At 34.6% G+C, this 20690-nt stretch overlaps 1 protein-coding gene across 2 annotated transcripts in view; it reads right to left on the minus strand.

The window, feature by feature from the left end:
• Nucleotides 1–20690, minus strand: part of TBC1D32 (TBC1 domain family member 32) — an 88267-nt gene that overhangs the window by 54695 nt on the left and 12882 nt on the right. For both annotated transcript variants that reach the window (XM_026845643.1, XM_026845644.1), the window contains 12 exons: nucleotides 20032–20091; nucleotides 18469–18568; nucleotides 18065–18202; nucleotides 16663–16755; nucleotides 16278–16420; nucleotides 12010–12137; nucleotides 10682–10883; nucleotides 7687–7769; nucleotides 5871–6009; nucleotides 5091–5178; nucleotides 3422–3540; nucleotides 2687–2803 (listed from right to left, as the gene is read on the minus strand). In XM_026845643.1, coding sequence (XP_026701444.1) covers nucleotides 2687–2803; nucleotides 3422–3540; nucleotides 5091–5178; nucleotides 5871–6009; nucleotides 7687–7769; nucleotides 10682–10883; nucleotides 12010–12137; nucleotides 16278–16420; nucleotides 16663–16755; nucleotides 18065–18202; nucleotides 18469–18568; nucleotides 20032–20091 — 1410 coding nt within the window. The remainder of the gene's footprint in view (nucleotides 1–2686; nucleotides 2804–3421; nucleotides 3541–5090; nucleotides 5179–5870; nucleotides 6010–7686; nucleotides 7770–10681; nucleotides 10884–12009; nucleotides 12138–16277; nucleotides 16421–16662; nucleotides 16756–18064; nucleotides 18203–18468; nucleotides 18569–20031; nucleotides 20092–20690) is intronic.

Genomic DNA, 20690 nt, shown 5'->3' on the forward strand with positions numbered 1-20690 from the left:
GCTCCCGACAACACCCCACCAGCGAGGAGGCTGGGGGTGCACAAGGCTGGGTCAGCTGACCCCAACTGACCAAAGGGATATTCTGTACCATATAGCATCATGCTAAGCACCTAAAGCTGGGGGACTGAGAAGGAAGGGGAGGACATTTGGAGTGGTGGTGTTTGTCTTCCCAAGTAATTGTTATGCGTGATGGAGCCCTGCCTTCCTGGAGATGGCTGAGCTCCTGCCTGCTGATGGGAAGTAGTGAATGAATTCCTTGTTTTGCTTTGCTTGTGTGAGCAGTTTTTGCTTTATCTATTAAATAGTCTTTATCTCATCGCATGAGTTTTCTCACTTTTACCCTTCCGATTCTCTTCACCATCTCACTAAGGGGGAGTGAGCAAGCAGCTGTGTGGGGCTGAGCTGCTGGCTGAGATTAAACCATTACAACTGTAAAATTCACAATAAAACAATTCAACTCGGACCTTAAGGCTGTTCATAAAATTTGTAGCGCAAGCAATTGATTTTTTTTGGAATTTAAGCCTGTTTAGATATTTACCCATACAAAGAATTGTCATAGCATATTTCTCTGGAAACAACCTTCTCCTCTCATCTATACATCAAAGCTTGGAGACTGCAGAAGAGTAGATAGAGCAGGCACAAAGAGAAGACCACTGAGAAAGCAGATCAAGCTCTGATTTGGGATATTAGGAAGGAAGATAATGAACTAGGTCCAACACAAGGTCCAATCAGAAAAATATTAGTAATAGTAACCTAATTATTACAGGTATGATGTCATCTACTTTGAATACTTAATATACACCATTCTCCAGAGTCACTGGAAAAAAAAAAATTCACCTGCTTTAACATGTTTTTCAAAGCTACAGATCTGAAGGGTACATTCCCTTGCATATGTGTACTGTAGAACCTCTCAAAGGAAGAGCAGAGACAGGCAGAAGTGCCCTGACTCATCTGCTCCATTTTCTAAAGTATTTTTTGTATGGCAGAGTAACAACAACAGAAAAATCTAGCACATATTAAGAAAAGTTTTCCTGAGGGCACAAAATAAAAATCTGTTCAGTCAACAATACAACTAGTTAGCCAAAAATACAAAGGAGAGAGAAAAATGTTTAAGTCCTCTGTATTTGAGAAATAAAGGGCATACAAAAATTATTCCATTCTGTGCATTATCAAATATAGTTCAGCAAAAATATTACAAGTCAGATTCTGTGACAATGTGACATGATTCAGAAATACAGAAAAACAAAGCAATTAGGTCTTCTAATCAAATCTTCTAGTGTCATTGAAATTGCTTTTACCTTGCTTTCTAACCATAGTTACATCTAGTCAAATCTACCTTTAGTGTTCTGCAATCACTGCCCAAAAACCTGGTTATAACAAATCTATACATGTCTGCTTAACCCCAGAAGTTTTCTGAGTACTCAGCTCAAGCCATTATTTGTTAAATGAACATTAGAACTGACTATTTTCCTTCTGTTCACTACATAATCTTGGATGACTAGTTTAGGCTTAAAAAAGCCACTGTTACAAAGTGAGACAAACCCCATCTAAACCATCTGTAACCGTCCAGGGAACTGTGAACAATGGTATTGGTATTGCTATTTCTGGAAACCTAGAGAATTCCACCAAAGCCTTAGTGCCTCAAAAGTCAAAACAACGTGGGCTTTCAAAAGTCACAAAAATCACTGCTTAAGACCTACCCCAACCTGAAAGCTCTGCAGTATGTATCACCTTAAACATACATCTTATTCCCCCCACCCCCCACCCCCCCCCAGTGCCTCAGAAAACTTGATGACTGAACAGAAGTATCCATTGATGGACACACCAACACTGAGTGGATGGGGAAAATGGAAGTTATCATCCCATTTCCTCTGAAATCATCAAAACAGTATTACAAAAAAGAACTAAAAAATCCCTTCCAAAGATAACATACACTATTATGATACACTCCGTCTAAACAACCTAAACTATCACCAATCCAGAGCTTGTGCTAAACAAACAGTTTAACACAACAGCAATTCAAAGTACTAGCTCATTAGAAAAAAAATCTGATTTTAACTGCCACTCAGAGGCACAGATTAAATTTGCTGGTGCTTTGTAGATGAGAAAAAAGCCCTAATGGATTGCAGTTGGATGAACTAATACAAAATAATACTAAATACCAAAATGGATACTATTTTTCTTAAGACTGAAATATGTCTTAATCCATAACTTTTCAATTAGTGATTTTTAAAGTTTGCGAATCATCCGTATTATTAAGAAAGCCTGAGGTTTTTCTGGTTTTTAATATTTTTGTTGAAATCAACAGACAGTGTGATAGAGCAATATTATATAAAGTACAAGTATATTTATTTTCCAGCATTTTCCAGGTTTTAACCGCATACTCATATAGAGGTGTTTATGTATGTCACTTTTTTCCCATGGAAAAACACAATTCTAACACAAGCCAGGAAAGATAACCTTTAAATTAGGCATCAAATTTTACATTATCTTTAGGATTTCAAAATAAAAATTTAGGTTAACATGAAGTGATATGTGCATATACTGCCCTCATGCTGTATGTAATACAAAATGCAGAAAATTTCAAAATCTTTCAGTCATAACAAAAAACTTATTCTACTATTATTTTAATCTTTCCTCAGGAAAAATGTATCTATTTTTCTTTTAAAATAAAAACTATACTTACAATAATATCTGTAGGTACTTCACGGAGTGAATACATTGGTTTATTCGGTATATCTTGTTTACTCAGGAGCTCAAAAACCGCAGGAAAAGTGAGCAAGTTTATCAGAGACAGAAAAGACTAGACAAAGAAAAAAAGGGGGGACAACAGGAATGTTAATCTGTTAAGTATAACCAAGTAAACATTAACAATTATTTCCCATTTACTTTAAGTTAGTTATTATTCTTTTTTGTAGGCTGAACTTGACATAAATAATGGTGCTCAGAGTAAGACTGCAAACCCTGTCAGGTGTCTATATAACCTAAAATGGCAGTATTGTCTGTGAAATATGTATTATCTCCCAAATTGTACCTGAAGTTTTGAAAATTATAATATTTTCATTATCATATAATTCTAAAATCCAGAGACACAGCATATTCTAAAACACGTCACACTCTCCGATCTTACAATAATCAGAGATATGAACTGATGGCCAGTATTTTAACTTTCACTTTTGTCATGATTTTTACTTAACCATTTTATACTGACTTTAATGGATTCTTGGCATTGTGACATGCCATGCAACACAAGAATCTTTTCGATCACTCATCATTTGACTAATGTATTATACTAATTTTGCCTCACATGCAATGAAGCAGGTATAGTTACAGTGAAAATTACAGAAAGGTGTGTATCATCCTCTCTGAACTACATCACTATTTTTTCCATGTCAATATAGAAGATTAAGTAATTTCTCACCTTCTGACAGCTCTGGTCAATAGGGTCAACTGGAGTAGTTTTGGGTTGGGTTATTCTCAAATCATCTTTTCCACACTCCAAAAGAGTCCATAATTCAGTTACAAGTGACTTTATATAACCTAAAACAAATTTTTGTTCTACTCATGAGAATGACAAGAATACCAGGAAAAACAACTTTCGTATTAGAAAACATTTTGTACCACAATTTTAACTCAGATTCTCAACATTATCTACATTGTGAACTAAAATTTCACAAGATCAACTACCTGAGGGTTACTCTCCCTACTATTCTCAATCCTTTAGTCAAAATACTTTTCTATAGCAGCCTGATTGTATTCAGTCTAAAATCTAAAGCAACAGTCTGCAAAGACTATTATACTAGAGTAGGAAGATATATAAATATCTTCCTTGTAAATGAGCTGCTGATGTTCTTTAACAAGTTAACTGCTACAGATCAAGACTTAGTGAGTATTGGCTCTGTGCTTTTAAGTATACAGATTTACTATAACTCATTAATGAATTAAAACATACCACAATGAAGAATTAAGGACTGAAGAAGTCTTTTTAAGGGAAGCACTACTAGTTGAATTTAAAATGTTAAATATTAAAATAGAAGAGGAAGGATAGTCATCTAACTCTGAAATCTCTAAATGTAAGTTACAGACTTTATAATATAAACTTTATGTACATTTTACAACAACCTCTCAGGGCTGAAAAATCCATGCCGATTATTTTTGGTGTACCATTTGTCTTGGATGCCAAGGGCCATAAGAGGCAACTTGGCTGAGAACCTTAAACAGGACAGATGGGTTACTCCTCAAATAGATATGCTCCCTGCTTTCTGAACAGTCCCAGAAGCATAAATGATAAGCAGCTAACAATCAGTTTCCCTGACCGGCAGAATTTGCCTGCCTTTCTGACAGACTTTCAGTCAAGTCATTTTAATTACACACCCGCCAATTCTAGATACTCAGAGAGAATATTTGCCACTTTTGTATCTCATGGACTTTCATAGCAACTTAAGACAGTAGCTTTACCTTATCAATAATATTCTAGTTTTAACATAACAACTACCTAGACTGCTGGGTTGCATGGAAACGGTTGAGTTATCTGTGAGTGAATCTGAAGGGACTTTGTGGTATGGGTTGACATATGAGAAGAACTGTCAATTTAAACAATCTCAATTCCATCTCACTACTGTACAGGAATGCCAATGACATTCAGGCCTTTGCAGTTTCTTGCTCTTTGAGCAGTCAGTAACTACGGAAAAGTACATACAAATTACAGAAATCAACAGTTATTAATTCTGATCTGTAGATCAATAAGAAGCACTTGCAACTTGTTAACAACTTACTATTTAACAAATATAAATGTCTTCATCCACATACACAAAATTTCTGGAAATCCAAACGAATGATGTGAAGAGCTTTCATAATTTAAGGAAAAAAAGAAAACAACACAAACAAAACCCTGCATCAAGATAAGTGAATGATTTAAAAGTTGAAAAGAATAAATTCCCATCATGAAGTCAAACATTTAAGCAGTTTTTCCTAATACTGTTGAAATTATTCAACTCAGTTGACCTTTTTTAGCATATTTCTCACTGACTTTTTCTAACATGTAAGACTACAGCATGTAACTATTCACAATAACTTCATTCTTATTTTACCTGAACTCTGTAGAGCTACTGCACCTGTTGGTGTTGTTGCCATTTGCGTAACAATCACTCTATTACCAAACTCTTCATATTCATTTGTCTGTTAGTAACAAATGTAAAAACACAGTTTTAGTTATTCAGAGGGCATGAAACTCTCAAATGATCTCTTAAATATTGATCTTTCCTACATTTGTTTACAGAATTTAATCCACTGTACAGTTAGACTTGAAGAGTTCATAGATATTATCCTCTACAGACTTACCAGGGTCAGCTTCCAAGATCTTTATCAAGTATCTTATCAAAATTTGAATGCAAAATACTATGGCTGAGACAGGCAACATCAGCACAGAATAAAAATATTAGCATTATAATGTTTTCTGTACAAATTAAGTAGGATGTCTATAACATTATGTTTTATCTCCTAAAATGCATATTAACCAACTTTTGGTTACATTTCAAGTATTGTCTAGCATATCTAGATTCCAGCATCACCTACAACGTAGTCTTAGAAAAAAATTCACTTAGAAGAAAAAAAGAAAAATATTTTTCCTAGCATTTCAAACTTTACAGTAAAATTCAGAAAAACTAAATATATGCCTGACGTTCTGAAGATAAGCAACACCCAATAAACTTAAATCAGTGTGGCACCAATATCAAAGATAAGCTACTTTTAAAAATTAATTTTTGCAAAATTAAGTGACAAAATCATTCCTGGATTTATTTATTCTTTTATTTCTTCTTAATTTTTTTACAATCATTAAAAGAAAACTCTACAGACTCTGTAATGCTTACCTGGAGTTTTTTTGATAAGCTTCTGAACATAAAATTCACACAGTCATTCATGGCACCTGTACTATGAAGCAGAAATAGTCCTTTGGGTGTGGCAGAAAAATTAAGCAAAGCATCTAACAAAGTCTCTTCCCATAACAAACTGCAAGAGTAGCAAAATAACAATTAAAATAAAAGATATGTAAAGAAGCATAGGAAAAAAGAAAAACTACAATTTCTGCCTTTGAAAACACTTCATTCACTGGACTCTATGTTTACGCTATATGTTTAGATTAGTTTTAAAAAAAGCTTTAGGGAAAATTATAATATGTATTAGACTGTATTTTGTATAAACATTCAAACTCATCCTGACAAAACTACAGTTAGGCAGGAACGCAGAACAGAAAGATGATGCAATGGGGAACCCAAAAGACCTATGCCACCCTTAAATGTACTTATGACTTACTATCTGACTCTAGACAAGCCTTAAGATATTAATGAGTCAGTTACGAATCAGCCCAGCAGGCACAGAATTTCTCACTAATGTAAAAACACTATGAGAACTAATGAGAACTCACATTTGAGGAGAGAGAGGCTCCTGCTAGAAATTAGTACAGAATTATGAAAATAAGGTACTATATATACAATAGCTTAACATACTAACAGCAGTAAAAGGAAGGTATTTTCTACAGACATGGCATGAAGAACAGTAATTGGAAGAATAAAGTATGATATCCTCTGCCCTACAAAATATTCTACACCCTAAGAAGAAAAGTGAAGCAATTACATCACCTTTGACTAGGTACCATCCCTGTAGGTATCACTAGGCTCTCATGATTCTGCTTCTCTAAAAGCATTTGCTTACCAAATTACTCTAGTTCTCATTTCCCATTTTTGACTCCTATCACCAAACAGCAGCATGCAGCTTTTCTCGTAGCAGTCAACCATCCCCCCAAACTTCAGACACTTCTCCCACAGAATCCCTGCCACGTCATGTTCAGAAGCAAAAATTTCACCCAGAAATATATCAGTATGTCTTGTTCCATAGTTAAATGAAAAATCTAGATGTTCAGAGGAAACTGTATCTTATGTCAATGGCAGCAATTAGTAACAGCCTCATCAGTCAGAGCTCTGCATCCCTAGATTTCTTTTTGCCACTAGACTGGAATTGCTATAACCAGTTCACGTACCAACACTAGAGACTAGAGTAACAACTGGTGAGGTATCTTTGCAAATTATATGTAAAAAACTACAGTAAAGTATAAATCAAAAATCTTCATTAACGAGGTTTTGCACTAACACCAACATCACCCTGAATTTTCAGGCTCACAGATATTGTATATTTCTCATCTTAATGCATACAAACTTCTATAAGGGGACATTAAGTTTTACTATAAGAGAGGGGATGCCTTTCACTCAGTATGTATCAGGCTGGCATCATTCTGGCTGAAAATCTTGCTACATAACATTTTGATGGTGTAGATACCATTCAGCAGAACAGCATTTTAACACCACATCAAAGCCACAAAATAAACTCTGACAGCTATTTTGGTTTATGCTTTCTAATTCACATTTTCCTCAAACCAATTTTTGCAGTCAGAGAGTCAACTATAAGTAAATTTTACATAGATTAGACACAACTGTGTAATCCAAGAAAGACCTGAAAGGTCAAGAACAATTTTGTAACTGTAGTGAGACCTACGCTAGCATGATTTCACGCCCTCTACCCACCACTATGCTTTTGGCAAAAAGATACAGGGTTATAAGATGCCTCAGCTGTGGATAAAGTAGCAATGTGTGTTCATACTTGCTCATGTGCATAAATTAAGCATCAACTTACATGTTTTTTGACTCTAGACTTATTGATGAAGTCGAGTTCGCACCAGTTACAGGAGTGGGTACTCTTTCTGAAAGCAAACTTGTCTGTGAAATAAAAAGTAAATAAATACCTCCTTGCTGTTTATTTACACCATTTTAAAACTTTAGATCTTGCTCGATGTCTTGTTATATATTTTTAAAAAAACCAACAATGATCAGGTTGTAGTCTAGCCTTTGTCACAGAGTACATTATTTCACTATATATTTTATTCCAGAAAAACTTTTTTTTTTTTATTTCTTCCTTGGGTATAAACCTTTTTAAAGTTAGCACATATTATAATTTTTTATTAGAATTATTAAAATAAAAATCTCTTTACTTTTTAACTGGAGACTTGCAAAGCAAAAATCGGCATTAAAAAAAAGATCTATAAATATAAAAATCAGAAAGCAATTCTTTATTCCACTTCTGTCACAGTAAAGGAAACAGCCGCCTCTGGAGTCAACAACTCACCACCACATTTATTCAACAATACAGCCAATTTTTATTTTATTCACTTATAAATTATCTAAATTTATCTATATTGGCATGTACATAATTAGAGCTACAGACACAGATATTTTTATATTTAATGCGGTTTCTAATTTAAATGTTATTTGAAAACAATTAGGCAAAAAACTGTATCTTTAATATGAATGATTTAAGTTGTTTCATGTTTCTAGAGATAAAAAGCAAATTGCACCATTCAAATGAAAGTGAGTAGTCATTAATTCATGCTCTTATAAATGTGATCTAACAAATACACAAAATTCCTGTCCTGGATCTGCTAAGTCTCCCTTTTATTACCATCTGAACAAATTCTGTTCCACAATTCCAGCAGAATCTGCCAAAAAAAGTTGTTTCTCCATCAGTCTTAGAACTCCAGGACACATGTAGAAGAGAAGGAAACAAATTACCAGTTTCTCCATTAAAAAATTGTCACTACTGCTGGAACAGATTCCAACAAAGCCCACCATTTTTGCTACACTATAAATGGTATTTTATAAACTGCAGATGTTTTAAAATTGAATAATGACAGAAAATAATTTAAAACTTAATCAAGATGGCAGACTTGAAAATGTGACTTTCCTGTACTAACCTCTCTGTTCCTGAAGTCCTGAATACATAGATGCCACTTCAATCTCAATTTGACCTCCAAAGTGATGTGAAGAAGTGGCAATTTGTCAGTTAAATCTTTCACGATTTTTAAAATTTGACACATTCAGCCTACTTAACTTGTATGTGTCAAAACAACGTGTTTAAATTATGTTCTACATCATAATGAAGGATTTTAATGTGCAAAGAAGTCTTTTGTGCATGTGTAAATGCTGTGGTGCTTTAGAGCAAATAACTGGAAGTACCTATCAAAAGCATATAGCAGCCTACATGTGATAAACATTAAATAGAGTAACAGGTTAGTTCAAGACTGACTAGTTACACAATAAGAAAGCACAAAAAGACAGACAGACTGTTGAGTTATGTAAATTACAGCATGATTCAAGTGAACTCCTTAAATCAATAAAATCCTGAAGCTATCAATGCAAGGAAGAATGTAAGTTTCAAAACTAACATTCTCTGATAAGAAACCGAGTTTACTGTCATATAATTATGACTGTAAGGAATAATACATTTTATTTTCAATCAAAATGTATGCTTTCATGATAATATTCATATATAAAAGCAGTGAGAAATACCCACAAGCTGGTGATTTAAGTCTCTCTTCTGTTCATACTCTATCTTTCGGATATTTTCTGTCTCAGTTTACACTGTGACTGTATTTTTAGATTTTCTAATCATAATAAAAGCATACAGCATTTGACTGGAAGAATAGCTGTTTTATTCTTTCCCATGCATTCAATCTCTCTCCTGCTTCCTCAACTCAACAAAAAAAAAAAATTTAGTCTTTTAGCCAGTGTTTTTTTCCTTGGTCTGATCCTTCTCTAAGAAAATATTTTACAATCACTAGACAAAAAAAAAAAAAAAAAAAAAGGAGATGTCTCAATTTTTCAGTATAAAGTGAAACAATGCAGCTAAATTTTGGTTTACCACTATGAGTTCTAATACCTATAGTTTAAATATGATTTCAGTTTAGCTGGAAGCCAAGTTGAAGCTTTCTATGCTACCCTTACCTAAATGCTGCCAATGTTGTTTTAATGATTCAAAAGTTTGTTTGAATTTTACTTCACTGTGAACTTTTTGAAATCTGCTCTTGCAGTATCTGCTGTCATTTTTGCATCTTAACTAGATTTTTATAACAGATAAGAATTTTCACACAGCATATGGCTATGAGAACAATGGAAGAATAAATGCTTTATTCACTGAGATCCATATACCTTGTTCATTAAATTTATAACAGAAAGCAGAACACACAGAACTGCTCTTTCACACAGAAAAAGCATTAGACTAGCAATCAAACCAAAGTTGAAATACAGTCTACACTTCATAAGATATCCAAGTACACAGGTGAGACAAGTCCTGTCTGGCACTTCTCATTATTTTCTCTAACTATTTAAGTAAATCGCCATCTAACTATTTAAGTAAAATATTTGGAATGTCTTTTTTTGTCTTTGTATCTCCCACCAAAATAAACTAGTTTAATCTAAAAATTACTAAAACCACATCTCAGGAGTTTTTCCTTTCAAAATATCCCAAACCAGGAGTGAAGACAAGATCTGTGTTGGACACTGACTATCATGGTATTAACTGACCCCTAGCATCAAGGACAATGAATGATAGGTCTATTGATGCATCTTGAGAATTCCTGGTTTAATCTTAAAGCATAGAAGTCTCAAACTAAGCTTCTGCTAGGTTCACATACAGAAAGAAAATCTGTGAAGTAGAACTTCATTTTTAGAACAATTCAAAGCATTATCTCACTACTTCAATATAAGCAACCTGAAGTAAAGAACAACTATTATGTAAGTTGAAGCTCTTACAGTAAGATTTCTTTCCAATCTTCTCAATCCAAAAAAATATTTACCTTTTTCCAGGCCTCTCCAATCGATTCATGTAAGCCATAAGGAATTAGCATCTGCAGGCCTTCACAAGTTCTGTACATCTGACGACATACAAAAATGAAAGCTCCTTTAACAACTGGCAAAAGCTCGGATCCAGATAAAAGAGAAATGTCTTCATGAAGAAGTTTCTTTGTAAACTGAACAATTACATGGACAGCTGTAGGACTAGAAATAAAATAACACTTTTAAAATGTTGTTTGTAGTCATCAATAAGCCTTCAAACAAATCCTCTGACTAAACATTTTAATTTTTCTACAGAAGCAGAAACTATGGAATAAAACTGTGATCCATTACAGAAGAGCCAACTATATTGTAACACCAGTCAGAAGAAAAGAAATGTACAGCACGTGATTTTACTTTGGCTACAGGTCTACACAAAGCAAAAATGCATCTATTGTTCTTCCATCCGGTCCATAAGGCCATGAACTACACAGACTTTGTGTTTTATAAGAGTCCAGTTGGGAAGAGTAACAAGATAATCGTTTTAGCTTCTGCTTAATCAGAGTTAAGGATATTACTATAAGGCAAAATTTGCCCTTGTTCTTCCTCTTTTCCTGTCTGAGATCTCCTGAAGTCTTCTAGGTTTGCAATGCAAAGGACAACTCTTTCTCCAAAATAACTATTTTTTACTTCCAACCCTCCTTAAAAACATATGCAACTTCTGAGGTTCCTCCACTTTGAACACATACATTCCAAACGTTTTCATGACCTACAATTATGATATTTTTTAAGACTAGTCTCAGTTTTACTGCCCTCTTTTAGCATTAGCTAACAATATACTACCCATAGGATCACAGAGATATTGTTAGGTACAGTGTTGCAAATATCAGCTTCTGATACAAGATCTGTCTCTACAAGATGTATTGAAAAGTGCATGTTACATTAAATCTATTCTTTCAATAAAATAGGTTGATTTTTAATATTTGTTCTGAAAACAAACAAACAAACAAAAGAGAAGAGGTGCCTTTGGGCTGAACAGTAACACTATGAATATAATGGAACTACATTCAGAGAAAGGAAAGCTCTCATATGAATACAAAAATCAAGTAAACTGTAGAAATCTCTCTGAATAAAAATATTTCTTAATTTCACATTTCACTTGGTTATACATGTCTCCCTAACAGCTTCTCTAAAACACTTACTACTTTACTTGATAACCAGATATTTTACGCCAAACATAAACAAAACATATCACGTTACAGATAAATGAAAAAAAAAGAAAATGAGTCTCATAAGACTAATGTAATTCATTAAAGTACTCACTAATACTTATTCATTAATGCACTCTTACCTATCTTCTTTGGCAGTTTTTTCATTTTCTCCATAAAGAAGAAGAGAAAGACCATCTTCTACAGCAGCAATCCTTGCCAAAATATCAGCTACATCAATTAAAGTGGTTTCAAGACAATTTATATACACCTATTTGGAAGGAAGAAAAAAAAAAAAAAAAAGGTAGTTTTAAATTTAGTGCTTTTGTGAAAGCTATTTATTCAAGCCTGGCTTATGTATGAAGAACCTGAAGGTCACCTTTCCAATGATTGTTTAACAGCCTAAACAAAATAAGCAAACAGTCTATGTTCAAATTCCATTACAGAAACCTTCATCACAAATGGCAATAATTGTCACTTCTAATGATTATCGCAGAGGTTCAATGACTACACAGATATAGAGAACAGACATTTCTAAACTCCTCCTTCTCTTTTCCCATCATGAATGTGGAAAGGCTCTTGATATGCCATCTAGGGCTATAAGCACAATACCCGAATCAAGGTGAGAAACATGTTAACTCCCCCATTTCATGAGGAAAATCTTCCCCACTGGAGCAAAGCAAAAGCGCTCTACCAATTTCTTATTCACTTCAGAGCACTGTATAGCCACAACTAGGCTATAATCAAAGCAGACTTGAACATTTAACAGATTCAAACTGGGATTCAGACTGTTTGGTATGGTACCATGACTAACAAATGCACTACCCAAATTAATGCTAAATTAGACATTACTTATTAATAAGTGGAGTCAATATGCCAATGGTAGACAATTAGAAATGGGTGCTCCATGAAAAACCTGTCAAGGAGTAGCAAGGGCTGGATGCTCTGCAAAGGATGAGACATCAGAAGCTGAGGATGATAATAAGGCAGGCAGAGACAATGGCTCACCATCAGATGGGCAGGTAGTCCCACCATACCCAAGCAAGGTAAACAGACAAGGTCCAGTTATAGTAACCAGGCTCAACAAACAGTCCAGATCCCCTCCACAGTGATAAGGGAGGTCTAAGGTTAAACCAGGATGCCAAGTCAGTGAGTCAGGGTCAGCGCCAGACACAGTAACCAGGGTCAAACACAGTCCAAAAAAATCACCATACAGCTCTATTTACAGTGATGAGGCAGGTCTGAGGTGAAGCAAACCAAGAAATCATGTCTGTGGGTCAAGGTTCAGTTCAATAGGACAGTAGGCTCCCAGGCTGCTACAACACAGTACAAGCAAGGAATGAGGAGAAGAACCTCTTAAAAAACATTCCTGACTGAAAGGTGGAGTGAGTCCACACTGAGGCTTTATCAGCAGAGCCATGGCTGGGAGGATCTCTGCTGAGGCTTCCTAGCAGAGCTTTCTCAAACAGCTTTCTTCATGGCTGGACACCCACACCATTACCTATGCCAGCCCTGATCCCAGGCTGTCAAGTCCAGGGGAGGGGAACTAGGGAGCAGATGTGCCAAGGACCTGATAGTAGACAGCAGCTGTAATTCCGCAGGACATATACAGCGTCCTCAAGTTGCTCAGCAAAACTCTGTTCCTGCCCATATGCCTTAATAACACAGTCATGAGATAGCCAGAGTGTACCTTCTCACTCAGGGACTTGGAAACACTCCAAATTCCTAGGATTTATGCATAAACATAATTACAAAGAAGGATGATTTTCAAAGTGAGAAGACCCGTTTGGTGGCTTCCCCTATCCACACCCAGGACAAGAGATGAATTATAGGCAACAATGAGGTAGGGGGGGTTACTGTTCCCAGTAACACTTGTTAAGTATCTAGTATGTCAGAATTGGGAATAAAGCACCACTTTCCTGAAGTTGGAGTCCACCATTTAAACCTCTTCCAGTCTTTTGTTATTCATCAGGGACAGATGGACTCACAAGAGAAACTATTTTTAAAACGCTATGCGATCCAGCTCCTGCTTCTTCTCTTACAGGTAGCTCTACAGTTTATATAGTGCACAGATGAAAAATAAGTAGTCTTCCTATTTCAAAGTTTAAAGGAATTTACTGACAGTGGTCAAAGTAACCCAAGAGAAAAAATACAATTTTGATTTTGTTTTTTTAGTTAAACTTTTCAGTGATAGAAGGTTAAAAATCTCCCACACCTTTTATTTTCAGGTTATTGAGTACCACTGTTCCGTATTCTGAGAAAGAACATACTGTGCTGTCACTGTTTCTTCAAGTGTTATTATTTTGCTTTCCCTGTACACCACCAAAAAAAATTCAAAACCATGGTACTTTGTTTATTTAAAATGTGAATGCAATGTTCTGCACACCTCTGCTTCAGCAGCAACTCAGGGTACAGAGCCCAAAAGGTCAACACTGCTGCCCAGAAACAGATCCTTCTGACAACTGCTCATAGCAACTAAGTTTCTCCTCTCCTCTCTACTACAGACACACAATACTACTCTGCTTAAAAGTTAAGTAAGGCTTGCACTTAGATAAGTTAATTCAGAGCTCAAATATAAAATAACAGCATTGTGTTTGGTCATTAGGCCCACCGTATAATCAAGGAGTCCCATATGTAACTCCACTGCTATCCACCGCCCAACCCCAGCTGTAGAAAGATGTGTGAGTGGCCATAGCCTTCCTTTTGAGACAGGCATTGTCCAGTATTAGAGTCAAGTATTAGGATTCTTGGGTGTCTAACAAGTGCCAATGGTTTGGTTGGGAAGCAAAACTAGTTCAATTTCTTGTAAAAGAGGAAGAGGGTCACTCTGACTTGGTCAACCTTTTCTAGCTATTGGTTTGCCAGACTCAATACAAAACAATTTGCACCTTTGTTAGAATAAATATGACATATTCCAGATTCACACCACATAACCAACCTATTACAGCTACATGCATTAAATATATCCTGAACATGACCTGGTTTCTTAAAGAGATCAGTTACTAAGTCACAGGAGGGCTTAGAATTTGTTAAGAGAGAGAGCTGAGCATGGCCGGGGAAAAAAAAAAAAAAGGAGGAACTGTTAAACTTTGCAGTAATTTAATTTTTAACCACTATCGTATAATAAAGAAGAGAGATGGTTGTACATGCTTTAGAACACCATGTGACCACAGATATTGACTGAGGGATCATGCAGGCTTCCATCACAACAAATCAATGAAGTATTGCCTTAGTACTGTTTTTAAATTTGACTATCAGTGTTCAAAGCATATGCAGGCTCAGTCATTTTTTGAAAAAATGTGCACTAAATTTTTCCAGTAAAAACAAGACAACTTAAGGCGTTAATCTTGCAAAAGCATGCATAGATAGCCTTCTAATAAAATATAAGTAATGCTACTGTACTAAGTACACACAGAAGAGCTAAATTATTAATATAAATTTTTTGTAGGACTATATTTTAAGCTTTACAGAAATATATACTTTAAAATATTTACTTGGAAACCGATTGTTTACACTTTTGAAATAGCATTGGAATATTTTTGTATCGGTAAAAATTCTTTCAGGAATTAATATGAAGAGTCTTTTGTGAAAAATAAACAAACTGCACTGAAAAAATAAACAGGATACTAACAAAATTCCACTTCAAGAACCCAGATGAGGTATTTAAGTTAGGAACCCAGACTGTCTTTGCAAGCATGAGTCTCAGGAATTCAAAACTACTCAGCCATTAATTTTCTCAAAGTCTCTTTATGTAAGACAGCTCAGACTCCTCCACAGGTATTTCAGACTCTCAGCCTCTCTGTCTTGAGACTTACAGCCACCTAGATCAATTAAATCATCTCAGATAAAACAAAAACAACAGGACAGGCTGAAAATGTAATTAGACTTTCAAGTACCTAGAATTAGATAATGTTTCCCAAGATTTTTACAGTTCTTATAGAAATGTTAAAAAAAAAAAAAAACAACCAAAACCCACCCTCTTCTACCAATTCAAAAAATATTAATTTTCAATGAAGAATTACATATTTTACCTATATTAATTATTGAGAACATTTAACTTCAAGTTGCAAGCTGAATTTGAAAATTAATAAAAGTATGTTGGCTTTTAAAAAGCAGGTAGAGCAAATCAGCATCCAAAAAATATCCAAAAGGCACACAAAAACACTGGAAGGAAAAAAAAAAACAAACAACCAATATGATTTTCCCAAGGGAACGGTCTCACCACAGCTCAATTGTTGCTACTGTCAGACCAATCATGACAACAACCTACACTATTTAAGGCATACTATAATATCTAATGTAGAAAATAACAAAGGAAGTAGTTACCACATGACTAAATACATCTTCTACACAGAAAATACATAAAAAATATTCTCTAGATTTAAAAATTATTTGGAAGATTACTACAAACCTCTGTACCATTCAGTAAACTTTGAACAGGATGAAGTAGGGCATCTATCACTGCATCCATATATAACCATTCGGCAGCACATCCTGTTTGATCACAAAAACCTTGCAGAATCTCCATAACAAGACTTGCTGGAGAGTAATTGTCTGGTGAACACAAGAATTATGTGTTTAGGTTTTAACTTACACAAACATATCTATATGGCCTATGTACATGCTTCTGAATTATGATTTTGTAGAGCACTGATTTAACACAGAGGGAAGAAAAAAAGGGAGGAAAGGAAGAGAAAATTCTGTACAAGTAACATACGCCAATTAAAAATTTCAAAAGTTACCACCTGCCTCATTAATATATGTTAATATATGTAATTATAAAAACAAACATTTACCTGTATGCACTGCCAAAGCTGCCTTTGGGTAACTTGGAGAGTAATAAATAAGCTGAGTAAATAATACCAATAGATCGGTTACGGATATACTATCTATAGAGAAAAAAAAAAAAAAAAAAAAAGGTACTCTGCAAATTAAAGTGCAACTTAAATTTTACAAACAAAATAGATTTTGTAAATCTATGTAAGCAATTCTTTGCTTTATTGAGAAACCCAACATATGTAGAACTGATAAAGCAAAGGGCACGCACGTGCCTGGGACTCTACCAAGGTATTTCATGATCAACTAATAAGGCCCGATGTTGCACCCAATTTAGCTAATTGCAATTTTATCATGTCTTCCACTGAAACAAATAGCAACCAACATTTCAGAACGCTGAATATACATGGCTGTAGGAAAAAAGTATTATCTTACTATTAGATTAAATGAAACAACTGGAAAAGAGACAAGATGTCAGACAACTCCTCCTCAGGTCTGAAACAAAATCAAACTTAGCTAAATGCAAGTTAGGAACTATCACTCCAAGGTTAATCTAATTATGTTAATAAATCGTACAATACATGAGAAAAGGTTTGCTATGTATGAAGCTGAGAAGGACGCTATTAAGAAGACAGATGGTGAGATTGCTACTTTTGTAGGGGAGAGAAAAAAGCAACTATCGCCAATGGATCACTGCTTGAATACAGCTATATAGATAACCCACAAATGACAAAAGCACTTGATTAGTAGATGTTTCTTCCCCACAACTGCTCTACGTGGGATCTATTAAGTCCTGATCCTCAAACCTTCAAAAATACCTTCAAAAGACAAGCTTAACAATTAGTATCCAGTAATGTTTTTAATTCTACACTGAATTAATAGATATATTAATGTAATGGAACACTACAATTGTCCTCATCCACTTGCATCTGCTAACCCTGCACAACATATCACCACATGCAGACTTTTCTGGATGTCCAAGAGATTTACCATTTCATATCTTCTGTCCTTATTAATACTGCTGTTGCACAGGTACCGGCCTTTTCCTCAACCATTGTTTTACCTTAATCATATTAATACGTTAAGCTCAGAGTAATTGTTTTCAATTTTCAGTTAACTTGAAATACTGATTTTGTTTCATACCTGGAAAACAGGTTTGGTCTCTGGACATGTCTCTCTTCCAAACAGTTCTATAAGTTCATTTGATATTACTCATACCTAGAAAGACTGATACACTTACACAGTGATCCAACTCTCCCTCAACATAAAATTAATATAGTAAACATAGGGATAAAAGCTATCTATTAAACCACATCCATCAAAGATCAAAAAAAATGTGTTGATGCTCAAAATGACCTATACCATCTCATAAGAAAGGTTTCCAGGCACAACAGGTTCCATTTTCCTCAGCCCTTCCCTTACCTTTTTTATTTTTCAGCTGTACAGGAAAGAGATTTCGGCCTTGCTTATAGATCAACAATCTTCCTAAAAGGCACAGTGAATGAACAAAATAGACGTACTGCAATTCTGGTCCAGTGTAAGAAAAGTTCTGCTTATCACCTTTAACAATAAAACCAAAAAATTAGAACTTGACATTTTTAGTTTACAGTACCTAGCTACTACCTGTAATGTATGTGGACCATGTGTATATAAAGACAGACAGCTTAAGTAACTAACGACTACTACTAGTGTTCTCTCAAAAGATAGACATACCATATTTTGGGAAGAAAAAGGACAGAATGTCTCCTCTTGAGGTAGCATGCTCTCTCTCACCTAAAGAATGTGGATGTATGTCCATACAATGCAAAACATGCAAAGATACTCACTACAATGCTGCTGGGAGAAGTCACTGACTCTGGAATTTTTATTAACTGCTGCCTTGCAAAATTCAAAATAATCAAGACATTGCTGGACAGCTGCATTAATCTGAGGAAAAAAGCACAAAATAATAAAATATCTGGGTTTTTTACAATAAAGTCAATGTCTTTTGTATTCAAGCACTGTCCTTTAACACAAGAACCTAATTATCCACTACCTCTGCAACTACCTCATGTTTGAGTGGTTTGGATAGGTTAACCAACAGGAGTCAGAAACTGTACAGGGCTATTAAAACATATTGCCATTATTATTACATTATCACACTATGAGCTCTATAAGCACTAAGACAATCTATGAAAAAGAGTACAGAGGACGTGCAAGTATTTTGAGAAGTTAATGGTAATCTGTGATTGACATATTGTTGTTACGAGGGAAGACTTTCATTTTCCACACGTGAAAAACTTTGTCTTGAATGAACTTACTAAAATGTTAAGTTTGGTCGTTAGTGCTGTCAGTGCTATTGCTGTTGTTTGCAGAAGTGTTGTATTATTATCATAGCATTATCATCTAATCAATGTATATAAAAGTTTTAAAATTATCAGCATGGATTTAGAAAATAAACACAAATATATGAAAAAATAAGTACATTCAGATTTATTACAGTTTGGAGCTGCTAAGATTTATTCACAAGTGTAAGTAAAACATACAGACATATGTCATTAAAAAAAAAATAATCAAATGCTAGTCTATGCTTATAAATTAGACAACCCTACTCATGGGTTTCCTATTATAAACTTTTTGATCCATGGAACATGCTTTATTCTATGCTCTGTTCTATACACACAGACAAACAAGAGAAACATCTTTTATAGTTGTCTGTATCCTTGTTTCCCATCCTAAGGTTTTATCAGTCACTTGCATTCTACATTATATTTCATTTGTATTACAAGATTTTACAAAATATAGCCAAAGTCCTGTCTGTATGAATGGATCTCACATCTATATTGCTCTTACTGAAAACAATGAAACTTCCATCCCAGTCAGGAGATGTGACTGTACAGGATATGTGACAGGATTAACACCTACATTACTAAAGATGTTTTCACAGTTTGCTTTATCTTGCTGACACTGAATCCTTAATGCTTCATATCACAACTTAAAGGACACAATGGTGGCTTTTTTAGTCTCTTTCCATCAAAAATCCAAATTCAACAGAGCTTTTACGACATTTTTCCATGCACCATTTGCTATTTTTATACATTGTCAGCAACAATTCTAAATATGAATGCAACAGAAGGAATGAATAAATAATAATCATAATTGAACACCTGCTATAAAACATCCAAATTTCCCCTTACTCAGAGCTGTCACATACCCTTCTTTGAATTTAACAATGATTCACTTAAGTAAAGAGAAATTTAAAAAAAAATATATAAAAAAAACAAAAAAGCCCACCAAGGCTCATGTAGCTAAACAACATGGAACAAAAGGGAAAACAGAAAAAAGTTTTCAAGCCACAGTGTGCAAAGCAAGAACAAGTTCCAAGTAAATTTGCCCTGCGAAATACTTACCAAAGATTTATATTTCTTTTCCAAAAGCCTAAGTACCACTGTTCTGCTGTAATATGCATGCTAAAATGACAAAGAAGACCTAGCATCAACTTCAAACATGTAAGTTTTATTTTTAAATTAAAAAGTAGATTACAATCTCCAATTCTATTAGGGATCCCATGCAGATTACATATTCAATATATTGAACTCCAGCTTGTGTAAACCAGTATTATCCTCAACTAGGCCTTTTGCTCGCAGTGCATTTAAGATGATCAAAAAACCCTATGTCATTAGAAAAATACGTAGCAGAACATGCAATAAACGGAAAAACAGTAACTACCTTGAAATGTTAGACTACGTGTTTTGACATTCCTATGTAAATCATAGATTATAAATTTACACATGGTAGGTTGCAAAAAAGCTCTGATGTCCACTGGCATTTAGGAAGTTCTGCACAACATATCGTATATATAACCGTACTTTCATGATCATCATTTCTTCAAAAAAATATTTGCATCTTTTGACAGCTGTCAGTCAATTATGACTAAGAGACTGAAGTCCCAAAGAGCAGTAGGTTCTCAGAACTGTTATGAAAAACAGTAACTGAATAGAAATGGAGAGAGTAGTGTTAAAGAGCGAAGGACACAAATGCCTAAAAACTCCCAGACTTCCTTAATTAC

The sequence above is a fragment of the Athene cunicularia genome, assembly GCF_003259725.1.
Source record: "Athene cunicularia isolate RWA chromosome 3 unlocalized genomic scaffold, athCun1 chr3_part1, whole genome shotgun sequence".
Lineage (NCBI taxonomy): Eukaryota > Metazoa > Chordata > Aves > Strigiformes > Strigidae > Athene > Athene cunicularia.